This window comes from Genypterus blacodes, unplaced genomic scaffold (assembly GCF_046128005.1).
Source record: "Genypterus blacodes isolate CSIRO-AG114 ecotype Tasmania unplaced genomic scaffold, CSIRO-AGI_Gbla_v1 ptg000067l_1, whole genome shotgun sequence".
Classification (NCBI taxonomy): domain Eukaryota; kingdom Metazoa; phylum Chordata; class Actinopteri; order Ophidiiformes; family Ophidiidae; genus Genypterus; species Genypterus blacodes.
Window position 1 is genome coordinate 9,233,160 of NW_027466879.1, and position 13,934 is coordinate 9,247,093.

Consider the following 13,934-nt stretch of genomic DNA (forward strand, 5'->3'; position numbering starts at 1 on the left):
AACCTCTTAAGTGAGCGCCAAACAAAAACACACGCAAAACAAAGACATTCACAAAGCCACCCCCCCTCTAAAGATAAAACTAAATGAAAAAAATGTTGGGGGGTGTTTACCCACCACATTGCTCGTCGCTGTTGTCCCCGCAGTCATTGTCTCCATCACAGTGCCACAGACTGCGGATACAATAACCATTCTGACAGTGAAACTCGTCCTCCTCACACTCCCTGGGAGCTGGAGAGAGAGAAAGAGAGAGACAGACAGAGAGAGAGATGAGAACAAGGAAGTACAATGAGGATAAAACAAAAGCTAAGACCAGGATCCTATTTCCCAAAAGCATCCGACTGTAAGTCAATGGACTGAGATCATCTTAGCCCTCAGATGCTTTTGGGAAATGGGGCGTGGATCCAATGCGAGCCGGAGATAAGAGCAGCTCTAAGAACATTATATCTCCAGCTGCAACGTCACCGGGGACCACATGGCCCTTTGTATCAGACTCAGCAAAAGCAAAGAAGAAGAGACATTTTTATTCTGCGTACAAAGGTCGAAATCTCCGGAGGCAACAGGCCAAAGCTGCACTCCAACACTCAAAGACAGAATATGCCGAGTCAACCTCAGCACAAAACCTCTCTCACTGCAACTCGCAAAGGGGGGAGCAATTGAGGGTTCGGTGCCTTGCTCAGGGGCACCTCGGCAGGGGCTTGAACCGGCGACCCTCCGGTTCCCAAGCGGAAGCTCTACCCACTGAGCTACTGCCTCCCTCCAAGTACATTCACTCCAAGCCTGAATGAGTGAATGAGTTGTTTACCCTGAGATCCAAGTGAACCGGTGCCATGTGAGAACGTCTGGAGGTTTGCTGTGCCAGGCGAGCTGCAGTATTATAACATGGACAATGACAGTAAAGGCATATGTTGTTCACCGTGATCCTCATTTGGACCTCTTTGAATTCATTCCTTTGTCTGGACAGGAGAATGAAGAGGGTCCTGGAGCTGTGCAACAAAAAAAAACTGCTAAACTGTAATTGTACATCAAGGGACGACTTCCTGCAAAGTGTCTCTGTGTGTTTCTGAATATGCAGGCAAGTGTGATTGCTGAATTTGGACCTGCCTGACAGACTCCCGGTCATTTTTCTGTGTTTATTCCTCATTCGTTTCCTCCATCTTGTGCATCATCCATCTATTCTCCTCACCCACATCTCCCGTTCAGGGCTGAAGGAAGCTGCGGCCGGTAAAGACCCTTACAAAGGACCATCACAGGTTTGACACAGCACCTAATCGGACCCAGTTGGTTTTGAACCCAGGACCCTCTCGCTGTGTGCTATCTACCACTGTCGATCCATTGTTCCAGGCTTATATCCAATGCTTGGTTTCAGACACAATCATAATCTCATACTCACCAATGTGTTGAGAATTAGCTCATGATTAAAATGATGTTATGTGCCGCATCATCATTACATTACGATCATTTGGCAGACGCTTTTATCCAAAGCGACTTACATTACATTACCACCCTTCGCAGAGGGGGGAGCAATTGAGAATCGTGCCTTGCCCAGGGGCGCCTCGGCAGGGGCTCGAACCGGCAACCCTCCCAAGCGGAAGCTCTAACCACTGAGCCACTGCCTGCATTGCCTTACATTGGGCACTGGGAGTCATCATTTCGTATAACCTGCATGATTTTGCTCATGATGGAGCATTTGTCCACTGTGATGTATTATTTTAACACTTAGTTGGTATGTAGCGGCATAATTCACTTGTTGGTGGCGCTGTTTGTAAGGAAAAGCGATTTCACCTTGACACTGGAGACAAAACGCCACATTTTTCATTGCTGCCAGCAGCCCTGACGCTGCAGTCAGATGCATTTGGTAGGAATAACTCCCACTCACTGTGACATTGACAGTGTTTCACTTTGAAACCCTTTTATCTAAAGTACTCTTCTACATTGGCTCTTTGATTGCAGCTCCACTGATAAAAAGACTGAATAGATTTCAAAACAACTCCTTCTAATGTTGCCACCACAATCAATGGCAAATTGCCGCCATGCTGGCCAGGGGCCGAGTAAACAGCTTTGTGGAGGAGAACCATGATGGATGGCCCCTGGCAGCAGATAATCTATAATTTACCACCGTCGTGCGTGAGTGTTAGACAGCTGGGAGAAAGAGAGTGAGATAAGGGCAGACAGAAAGAGAGGGATGTGTACAGTAGAGAGGGACAGACGACACAAAATATCAAGCTTTCCTTTCTGTCACTGACATTTTTCAGCTCGTCTCAGGTGTGTCGCAGCACTGCAGCATGAGTCAACGCTGGCAAGACACACTCCAACGCTCCACTGCTAACCCACATTTACAGCTTCAAAAACTGTGTTTGGAGAGGTAGGCAAGGATGTCAACCCGTCGTCCCTCCCCTTTGTTACACAGAAACAGAATCTGGTGTCTGAATCCTGATCTGGATGCGCTTCAAAAAACAACATTGACTCTTCTTCTCCCTCTGTCCTACCATTCTACAGAATTTCATCAGAATCTGTCTTACCTTTAAAGGTATCTAGCGGATGGCAGAGGCAATTATGATTCAGATCAATTAAAAAGATTTCAATATTAATAAGGAGAACGCTAATTAGTTTGTTACTTCTTGAATACATAGTAGATACACATTTGGATAAACACATACATTGTCACCAATAAATGTTACTTCAATATTGTTGTGATTATTCCTGAGATTTTCATGAAAAGCTCAAATAGATTCAAATTAAACTTTCAATCTGTAAACAGAAGCAGTGTGAAGATCAGGGTGTGACTTCATCCGTTTCAGTTTGCAGCTTTTAAGGTAACATGAAATAACACTGCTCACATTTAACATTAAGCCCTCATCTGCTCTGCTAGGCGGAGCCACGCCCGCCTCCCCTCAGTCAGAACCCAACCCCCTCACCAAAAAAAAAATCAGCGGCTGGCCAAGATGAAAATTTAATTTTACCCACACCGAGCACATTTAATCAATTATTCAACTTGTTAGAAAATCATTGATTTTCTCCTGCGTTCTTTCTTCTCTCCCATGTGCTTTCTCCTACCATCAGTGGGGTAAACACGGGGGGGGGTGGTTCAAGGGTCAACAAGGCCTCAAGACGCTCATCATTCAAACGTCAAAGGGCAAAGGGCACTGGGAGTCATTACCATCCCCCTGTGTGTTTCCAGGGTGTGTATGTGTGTGTATCGGAAATGTTGCTTAATTCTGCAAAATCTGTCTTAAAAACTTCAAGAAAACAGACGCACACCTTGGTCTGCATGTTTTGAAAGCAATTTTGACAACTGCTTAAGTCCCGGTGGAGCGTGGAGGACTGTCTGTTTCTTCTTCACGTAATGAAATAAAACGGCATCAACGAGAAAAACTAAAAATATTGGGAGGTGCAAAGCAAACCAGAGTGAAAGAATGGGGCGTGTGTGTGTGTGTGTGTGTGTGTGTGTATTTGTGGGTGTGTGTGTGTGTGTGTGTGTATGTGTATGTGTATGTGTATGTGTGTGTGTGTGTGTGTGGGGGGGGGGTTTACAGGGCATAGAAATGAAAAATTCATAGCGAGCTCGCAGCAGACAGGCGGACCCCCCATAAGGAAGCGATTCAGTGTCTGGCTTCTGATAGAGTATGTGGGTCAACACGGGAGGAAAAAGTAAAAAAAGAAAGAACAGGATGATGGACGGACAAAAGAGAGAGAAAAATCACTGGAGAGAGAGAGAGAGAGGGAGAGAGAGAGAGTGAGAGAGAGTAAAGCAACGTGTACCTGCTGTCTATACAGGACAGACACAACCAGGTTTATCTGCTGCGAGTCTTCTCATGGTGAAGGAAAAATGGCTTTGGGATTTTCAGGAGATGCATGTCTAAACTAGGTCATTTCCATTGTATAGGCAAGTTGTAGCATTCTGGGTTGAATTACTGGGTCTAGTCTGTACAATAGAGTAGAGCAAAGATAATAAAAGCTACATGTATATTCTGTTGTTGCCGTTACTCTGTTAACCTTTTAAATCCATTTTCTTTAGATACTATTACTAACCCTGGACAACACCGCGCAGGTGAGTCTATGCAACACTCTCTCTGTGTTCCTTCACGCTGACGGCAACAAATGAGACTGTTTCTGTCAAAGAAAAACACTTTCTGAGGCAGAACAGTGAACTTATTTAATTCCAACACACTTTATCAGTCTGTCCAGAGCGGATGTGGGATTTGGACGTAAATATCCTGAAAACTAACATCGTAACATGACGGAGGGTGAGGTGAGGCTTGAGGTGAGTGTGAAGTGGCTGAGACTAGACAACAGCAAAAACGTGTGGAGTTAGACTGACAGACCGACTGGATTGTCCTGAGCCACACGTCCAGCTCTTTGTGCCATGCAGTGTCTCCGCCTGGAATCCATCACAGCCTGTAAGTATTTCTGACTCCCTGCGGTGTGCGAGTGTGATTAATTTAAACTGCCGCACTGACACTCACGGTGCGAATTACTGTCCTGAAGTGTCCGTCCACACCGAGACAGATGGGAGTCACTGCGGTTAAATACTCCCAAACTGAACACACACACACACACTCACTCTATAATTCTACCTATGTTAGAGCCTTGAGTATGTCTTCCACTACAACAGCATCTTCTCCACATTTCTTAACTAACGTGCCCCTTCGACCATTAGCACACCTGGACCGATGTGCGCATCTGTGTGTGTAGCATTGAACTTACGGCAGTCCTGTTCGTCGGAGTCATCCTCGCAGTCGTTGTCTCCGTCACACACCCAGGAGCGACGGATGCACTTGCCATTGTCACAGTGGAAGTCGAGAGGTGAGCAGGTAGGAAGCACTGCGAACAAAGAACAGGAGAAGAAAGCAGGCCGTCAACAAACAGTAGACAAAGATGCACACACTGCAGCTTTAAGAAGGCGGACATTAAGCCCACTACTGCATGTTGGCCCAGTTTGTCCATCTCATAGAGCATGCTGATAAATGATGGATGCTGATTATTGCAAAATCACAAATTTCAAATCTTTAAGCAAGGCTCCAGGACCGTATATATGTACCACTTTAATTCCTGAAGAAGTCTCAGAACTCCTGCCAACCACTAGGTTTTGTCTTGGCATTCACATTTGGTATTGTATCTTGCTGTGGTTGTTGTTGTGCTGTCATGATATTGTACAGTAGGTCTGAACATGGCCATAATAAGCTGAATGTAGCAGATTTTATATTCCAAACCCTGAGAACCTGGTCTGGACTCGGCTCCAGCGCATTCCTCCTTAACTTCATATCCGCTTTGAGTGCAGCTACTAGCCATCTAAGCAACCCTGAATGACTGGCCTTTTGTCATCCGCAGACTGAGCTAATTTAATTACAAATCAGAGAGGGAAAGAGGGAGGAGGGGAGGAGAGCAAGGGCACGGTAAGTCCCTCAAGCAGCCTCATGTGCACACACCCACACGCCTACTGTCAATACCACATATAAATTATTGACAGAGGACCGTAGACTTTATGAAAAATGTATGATGTCATGCAGCGAGTTAACTAGCAAGGCAGACAGGAGGAAGAGATGCGGTGCTTAATGAATGAGGAGTGTGCGTGAGTGAGCATGTGTGTGCGTGTGTTTGTGTGTGGTTGGGTGGGTGGGTGGGTGTGTGCACATGCATGTGTGTGTGTAACAAGAATCTAGAAAGAAGTAAAGGAAGTAAAACCCCACTGACCCATATAACATGGATGGATATTTATAATTCAGAGAGAATCACAAAAGGGAAGACAGAGGGAGAGAGAGTGAGACAGAGGGGGGGAGAGAGAGTGAGACAGAGGGAGAGAGAGAGAGAGAGACAGAGGGAGAGGGAGAGACAGACAGGGAGTGAGAGTGACGGAATCAGAGAGTGAGAGATGGAGGGCGAAAGAGAGAGAGGGACAGAAAATACAAAACATTAAAAAGATTCATTCATTTAATCCTACTTATAATAATACTAGTAATCATGATAATACAAAGTTGGTGAAGTGATGAACTGTTAAAAAATACAAAGATATAATACTAAAAATTAAGAGATAAATACATGTCTTCCTCTGGTCTGTCTGCTGCATTCAATGAAAAGCCAGTGTGTTCCCGCTGAGTCTCATTTTTAGAAACAGGTATATGAAATATAAATATCATAAACCGCAGCACATTAGCCAATTTTTTTGGAAGTATAGTATATTCAGCTGCATAGACACATATATTTGATGCATGAGAGAGCAGCTGTGGAACCCTGAAGGCGTACCCTACTTACAGATAAAATGTGTCACCCAAACCCACCGTGTGGCTCAGTGTGTGTGTTAAGCAGGTGTTGGAAAACAATGGAGTTGTGTGGCGCAGAGAACAGCTACATACATACATACACCAGCCAGGCTTTGGATACACACACGATGCTTAGTTAGATCAAATCATCGTTGATTTAGTTTTTGTCGGCTCTTCTTATGGTAAACACACATTTGACATGGCTGCTTTGGTTTCTCTTAAAAAAGTCAAAGCCTAGATAATCGTGCAGTAGCCACAGCAGGTTTGGGGTCGATACCTGCTGCAATAAACTAAAATCTAAAGGAGAGGAGCTGCTGGAGATCTCTTCCCGTTACTGAGACATTTGGAATCTCCTACAATCCGCTCCTTGTCAAGTTAAGCAGTTTGACGCATTTTGGATGCGGCTCCAGCCGAGGTGTCAGCATATTTATGGAAGCCCGAACCGACGAGGAGAGAAAAAAAATCCCCCTTCCTCAACATTTCAATAAATAATTCAGTTCATCTGAAGGAGAGGGAGCGAGGTGTTAACACACACACGTAAGCAAACCATGGCAGACACTGCAGTGCAGGATAAACAAACACACAGCTTGCTGCGGTGTGTAAAAGTTTAGACACACAAAGATGCAAACCGCATGCAAATAAGTTTTGCAACCACTTGGCTGAGGAACTTCAGGAAAATACAGAAACACATGCTACCGCTACACACGCACACACACATACACGCACGGAGAGTGGGAGGAGCTTGTTTCTATGTCAGGTGGCTCAGCTGGGACCATGCTGGGGAAGGTTGATGAGGTCTCCGGGCGCTTTGATCTCTCTTATCACAGAGATTCTGCTCAGCTCAGCGCTGCTCTGGTTTCTAACGCCGCATTCCTCTGTGGCAAACACACACATGCACACGTACACACACACACATAGACAGACAACAATAATACACTTACAAGAGCCTTCCTAACCTTCCCCAGCACACTTGACATTACAGGGAAACAAAATCTGACTCTGTGTTCACGTTCTCTTGTCCTACATTCCCCCAATCTGCCTCATTCTTACATTTCCCAGAGTTCATTTCAACCATAAAAAAGCAAACCGTAATGTTGGCACTGTAGACAGCTATTGCACACAAGAGATGGTTTAGTGACAGAATGATGCCACAGAAAGTTACATTTCACAAGCGACCAATGACGGATGCAAAACAACATTCCAGCCTCTTTCCTGCTCCTGTGGATGTAGAAACGGATCTCAGAGCTCCTGAGCTACGGAGGATCTGCCTCTCTGATAACTCAATGTTAAAGTCAAGTAGCTGATCTCAGAAGAAGACTAGCTATATTCTCTCATTGAAAACTCTATGTTCACCGTATAAAAATTGCACCATATCGGGACTTGCAGATGTGGGTGACGTCACCAGCAGAAACCTTCTTGAGACTGAAGATGCTTTAAAGTTTTCTCTCACTTGTAAAATATGCTTTCTTCTTGGGAATATCCTTACAAATATCCATTTTTTAGCTTCTTCTCCAGAATAGAAAGCCTTTGATGATCCAGGAGAAGCTCACACAGTGCAGCTTGCAAAAACCATTGATTGGTAAAAATGCAAAAAAGTGAAGAGCGAAGATTTCAGGACTTTTGTGGAAGATGGAAAACCAAACTACATTTGAGAAAGTGAAAGCCCATTTGTTTATATGGATGAGGTGATTCTGCCTTTCAGTCATCCACTCCAAATGAGAAAGTATTTCATATCCCCAGTCTATTAGGACTCAAAATGATCTGCAGTGTGACACACCAAGAAAGCGAGGAGCTCCCTGAAGGCTGTTCTGGGTAAAGGAGTTTCTAATTTAGTCGTGAAACACCGGTTCAAAAGCAGATACAGTCACGAGATATAGTCATAAGTCAACTAAATTGGTCAATGGGGTGTAGGTTGATAAACAAACGATCAGGTAATCAGACTTCTCATGTCGTTATCAGAGCAAAATGGCTCAGAAAAATATTCACAAATATGCTGTGTGAGCACAGCCCTGTTAAGATCTCTATAAAGAACCAGAGGAGCCCACAGCGACTATTAGAAGCATCACAATAACACCAGCACACACTCTTACAATGTTTGCCCCACACTCAAACACCATTTCCTAAATTTTCCCCAGACAGCCACCATTTATCCTCTTCACCGCCCCCCCCCCCCCCCCCCCCCCACACACACACTTAACCAATGGGCTTTTCTCATCAGAGCTACAGAATTCCCACTTGCATTCCAAAGGTCATTCTCTCTTTCTCACACACACACAGCTGCCATTCCCATCATCGCTGTACTTTTTGTCGGTCACGGTCTTTGAAATGAAATGTATAAATATATGAATGAAAACTTATCTGTTAGTCAAGTGCCACCAAGGTTATCACTAACATTTACCTGATTTATCTGATTTACATTCAAAACTTGAAATTGAAAAAGAAAATAAGTTCTGTGAAATGATGAAACGGCCCAGTTACAGCCATCTAGCAACACCTTGGCAACCAACCAAAACCATATACAGTATGAACCACCTAGCGACCCTGTGATAAACCAGCTTACCCACCCTGGCAACCACTGCACAAAAGATCAAGTGTCTTATTAGCAAACACCCTGGACAGTCTAACAACCACCCACTGGCCAACCATCCCCCTCTCACAGTCACACATATTGTGTGGCAATAACACTTCACACTTAGAATCATCGATGAGCACTGTATGTACAGTGTGTGTCTGCTGAGCATTTGGGGATGTGTGCTGCGTGCCTGTACCACATATCTGTAAGAAGATGTGTGCGTGGGTCTCTAAGTGGCCTTGAGCGGCAGAGTTAATGGCCTCTTTTCTGTAGAGCAGCTGAATCGAGGAGCTCTAATGGGAACAATATATCTGCCTAAATGTCGATTATCACACCGACACAACGGGGAGGAAGGCATGGATGAGCGATGTAGGTAGACAGGGAGAGAGAGAGAGAGAGATAGAGAGAGGACACACTGACCAAAAAACAGATGTGAACCCCAGAGAGCGATGGAGGAGTCTGGATGTCTAACGAGAATTCTTCATCCGAGGGCCTCAATAAAGGTTTACTCTTACAGTATAATGACCTAAACATGTCCGCTCATCTTTACTGGAAACCCTTACGCAGATTGGTCATCTGGAGATCAGTTTGTCCCGTTGCCCATCATATTTCATGTTATGTTATGTATGAACATAGTGTATGCACCTTGAAAGCGTTCTCTTGGATGGTGGTGCCACTGTTTAGTGTCCCTGGTATCCAAAAAAAGCTAAAACTTTCAGTTTATTTGCCCTGGCTTCATAATTTAACTTCTTTAACTTTAACTTTTCTGATTTTAAAACATGTACCATAGCTGGACTGGGTTTATTTTTCTCCCATGATTTCTAACTGTACATTTTGTTTCCAGAGTTTTTCCTGGGGAAACTAAACAAATAAGGATGTTCTGCCTCTAAAATGTCCTCAGATCTAAGCTTTGGGTTGAACAAAAATGTCTTCTGCGACATGTTGAGGTGTTCACAAGCACATTCCTACCTTTGTTCATAAGGTAGGAATGAACAAAGTGGACATTTTAAGTTAGAGACAGCCAAATGGAAGCTGCTTGTAAAGATGGACATATACAGTAGAAGACACAACTGATTCACATGAGCACAAAAACATCTTTCACCAAGAAATTCAATTAGTCACTTTAGTCTGTACGGACTGTTTGGAGCGGTTTGGTGACAGGCCAACAAACAACAAAAATGTGCCTGGGGAAAAAGACAGCCGTCTCATTCCTCGTTGTCTCGCCATGTTTCATATTCCTTCCTCCGCCCTGCTTCTTCACACAGCTCTGTCTGACACTGCTCCCAAATTAATCCTGCTCTTCCATGTAATGAGACTTTCCTGTGCAGCTCGGAGCACTTGTCTCTTCGTCCCTGTCCAACTTACTCGCCATAATTCTGTCACTTTTCCTCTGCGCTCCTTTTCGCTCCCCAGATGTTTGGTGAATGTCGGAGGATAAGTTAACTTTCACTTTGTTCCAAATCATAATATGCATGCTTCAGTCTGTACAATTAGCATATGATAGTCCCTCTTTATTTAAGAACACTATGACAGCTATAGGCGGTGTTTTACTTAAGTTGCCATGTATTAAAGTGTTGCACAGTGTAAGAGTGTATGAGCACAGGGCACTTACCATTTGACCCAGTTGTTGGACAAACAGACCAGCTTATATTGACTGAGCCAATGAACGCCTGTTATCTGTTTTATCTGGTTTGTCTGTTTGTGTGCAGGATTTCTTGAAAAGTTAATAACTGATTTTCACAACACTTGTGGGCAGATTGAGTGTGGTCTATGGGTGAATTCCTTACATTTGCACTGGTGGTCTGGATCTGGATCAAGGCATTCCTCGAACTTTCTTGAACATTTTATGATTTTCCCTATTTTTCAGTAGAGAGATTTGATTCTGAACAATGAAAAAGTAGGCATAAAAAGCCAAAGGTGATCTCTAACTAGTTGTGATCTGGCTTAGAGCCAGTTGACCATCGAGATCTGGTGGCCTGGAGGAGGTATGTGCTCTAATGAGCGTCCTTCTGGGTTGAGGCTATTTTGCGCAACTTCCTTTTTCTGACCCAGAGAGCGCAAAGATCAAAGCCACTGGGCCTAAATAGTCTGAATAGGTCAAAGCCAAAGGACAAATTACCCTAGTGGGAGTAATAAAGTATAACTTAACAAGCTGATAGAAGCTGACAGAGAACAGGGTTTGCATAGCAAAGCACCACTACAATTTCTGACTTCTCCTTTTAATGAACTACACTTATCCTTATTATTTTAGAACTTTGAAAATGTTCCAATTAGACTGTTTTTTTTAGCTCATGAGCAGCTCCAGTGTGTGTACACGGATGCTGTGCGGTGCATTAGAAATGTTCATAAACAACACTTTAATTATGTCTGGCTTGAAAATAGAGAACCCGTCCTATTAGGTGTCATGAAGTCTAATTGTGTTTGAAAAAGCAGATACAATTTTTACCACTAATCCAGTCCTCTATTCATCACAACACAACACTGGCATGCAGGAAAACTCCCTCTGTCCTTCTCATGTGTCTAAATCTCACCTCCCTTTCTCGGTCTGTCTATATTTTTTTCCTGAGCGCTCCTGACAGAGGCGGCTTATCTGATTCTTGGCAGATTGGTTGGTAGCCCGACGCACATTTCAGTCTATTGGAGCGAAGTTGTGCTGCCAGCAGAGTTTTTCTTGGCAGCACTAGAGCCACTAGCCTGTGTGATGGGCTTTCTCTCTCTGTCCTTGTCCACATCGACAGTCAACAGACCTCCAATAACAGTCCAGTCTCGCCTTAGAAGCAGCACTGGTCACCATCCACTGCTCCACTGAATGGGAAACCATCCCAAGCGTACCGCAATGTCAAGTTTAAACTTGTTCCGAGACTCAGAAAAAGCATCATGACCTAAATGCAGAGCACATGCAGTCTGTCTACTGTTTAACACACTGACCTGGTCAGTTGCAAATTCATCTTTCTGGTTGCAGTCCTTCAACGATGGTTTTGAATTCAGATTTGTCTGTTTAATATTCATGTTTCTGCCAGTGTAATGCATGCATACTTAACATTAGTTCTATATTTAGCTGAGCATGAGCAAAAATAATAATAATACATTTTTCACAACTGCTCTACCTGTCTCTGAGAGTTCCTGGACAAGCTCTAGCTGTTACATCTGTTTTACTTTTTAATTACTAGTTTTTGTGTCTTGTTCTGTAAACTGCATTTTCCACAGAATCCTACAGTCTTGGTCTTTTTGTACTTGTACAGTGCTAATAAAAGGTTGAACAATGACAAAAACATTACTAAGAATACAGTGAAAAAGAAAGTTATCGACAGTCAGGCAGAGGCAACTGTTTGGTCAATCAAGTAAAACTAATTTGGTCTATTAACTCTAATGGATCTTGGAAACATAAAATCATCATTAGCTTGATGTTGAATGAAAATATTACCCAGCTCTATTTTGCTAAATCCCCTCAAAGAGTAATTTTAGTTCTTAATTTTAGTTGTTATATGTAGTGCTTGGGTCTAGAGAGGCAAATTACAAAAACAATTTATAAAAAATATTGTTATTTTGACCTGGTTAGATGATGAGGGTTTGGCAAGCAAAAATCTCAGCAGACTTTTGGGTTGAGGGCTGTAAAGAGAGAAGAGCACCTAATAGTCAGTTTTTAATCAGTGTGCACAGAGGTGTTATGGCACGGAAGAATCGCAAGGATCAATGAAAATAAGAATGTGGTGTGTGTGTCTGATTAATATTTCCGCTTTAATGGCAAAAAGTCTGAAGGTGTGACTCTCGGTAAACCATTACCGACTTGTTCAACTTTGCACCATCTGCCTCCCAAATGCCGAGTGCAACGTTTTGCAATGACGCAATCATCACAAGGCATTTTACTGTCCATCACGGTAGATTAATGTGGAAAGATTCGCTCGTTGCCATGACAAATCTCTCCTCAGACCATGACATCCACAGAGAAAGACTTGAGTGGCTTCTTTCAGGCACACACAGCCCACACAGTTCCTCCTTAAGTGCCAAGATGACAGGGAATCATCTAATATGACCTAATGATGACATTATACACTGTTTGTCACAGGCTGAATGAGGTTATTGCTTCCCTAGTGTTACCTTGCTCTCCCTTTGGAGACTCACCCACAGCAGGTAATCCATCTCTGTAACAGATTATAGCCGAGGTGCTCGACGAGTTGCTGGCCAAGAATAATTGCTTTTGCATGAAACAGGATGTATTAGTCAAAGAAAGTGCTTGAAAAGTCAACCAACAAAAGCAAACTTTGTCAGACGGGAGGAGACGACCCCGAGTCCCAGAATGTGAAAAAAGATGGATGAACCGGGCTACAAGAAAACGCTCAAACCCCACTTTATTTAAGCGTAGACATCTAAAGTCACCCTCGAGGTTGCTATTCATGATGACAGCCAAAATAATGACACGCTCAAAGCAGTGATTTAGCTGTTCTTGCAGAATTACCATGAGTAAGACAAAAAAAATGTACGATTTGTCATGAGGACGGTGCCGGACAAAAGTCCAATGTATTCTTCCTAATGAGAGCATGAATGAGTTCAACAAGCATTCACCCTCTGGGAACCAAGAAAAGCCCTAGCCCTTTTCAAGGAACCCTGGTAATTGATTTATAATTTTGGGAGGAAAGTGTAGGCAATGGTGCAACAGGGAAGCTCAGAGAATCAAAAACGAAAGGGGAACATGTGCTCAGTTAATTTTATATTTTGAGATTTGTTTGGAGAAATGAATATTGTAAGTCTCACGTTGGCACTTGAGGTCAGGGCATAGAATACGGGTGTCCAACCCGGTCCCACATGAGGCCTGATACTCAAGGATTTCTGTCCTGCCATGTCGTTATTTGTTTTCACCTGATATCCCAGGTGCTTGGCAACTTGGGTGAACAGGTGAAAGCAATTCAATGCATTTTGTAAGATAGAATCCCTGCTGGATTGGGGCTCAGGTGGGTAAGAAAAATCGAAAAATTACCTGCAAATAAAATGTGGATAAAAGTCTAAAATAAATTTCAGCGAGTTAGAATGAATGCATTAATGCATCATTTAAAGCTTTTAGCCTCTTTTTGTGTGCTGGTGAACTTTTCAGGTCTGCTCATTCTCTG

The 13,934-nt window shown here is 43.4% G+C and overlaps 1 protein-coding gene across 2 annotated transcripts in view; it reads right to left on the reverse strand.

The window, feature by feature from the left end:
* The window catches only part of lrp4 (low density lipoprotein receptor-related protein 4), a 103,210-nt gene that overhangs the window by 30,409 nt on the left and 58,867 nt on the right, over positions 1-13,934 (reverse strand). For both annotated transcript variants that reach the window (XM_076155579.1, XM_076155578.1), the window contains exons 3-4: positions 4,705-4,821; positions 115-228 (exon numbers count right to left, since the gene is read on the reverse strand). In XM_076155579.1, coding sequence (XP_076011694.1) covers positions 115-228; positions 4,705-4,821 — 231 coding nt within the window. The remainder of the gene's footprint in view (positions 1-114; positions 229-4,704; positions 4,822-13,934) is intronic.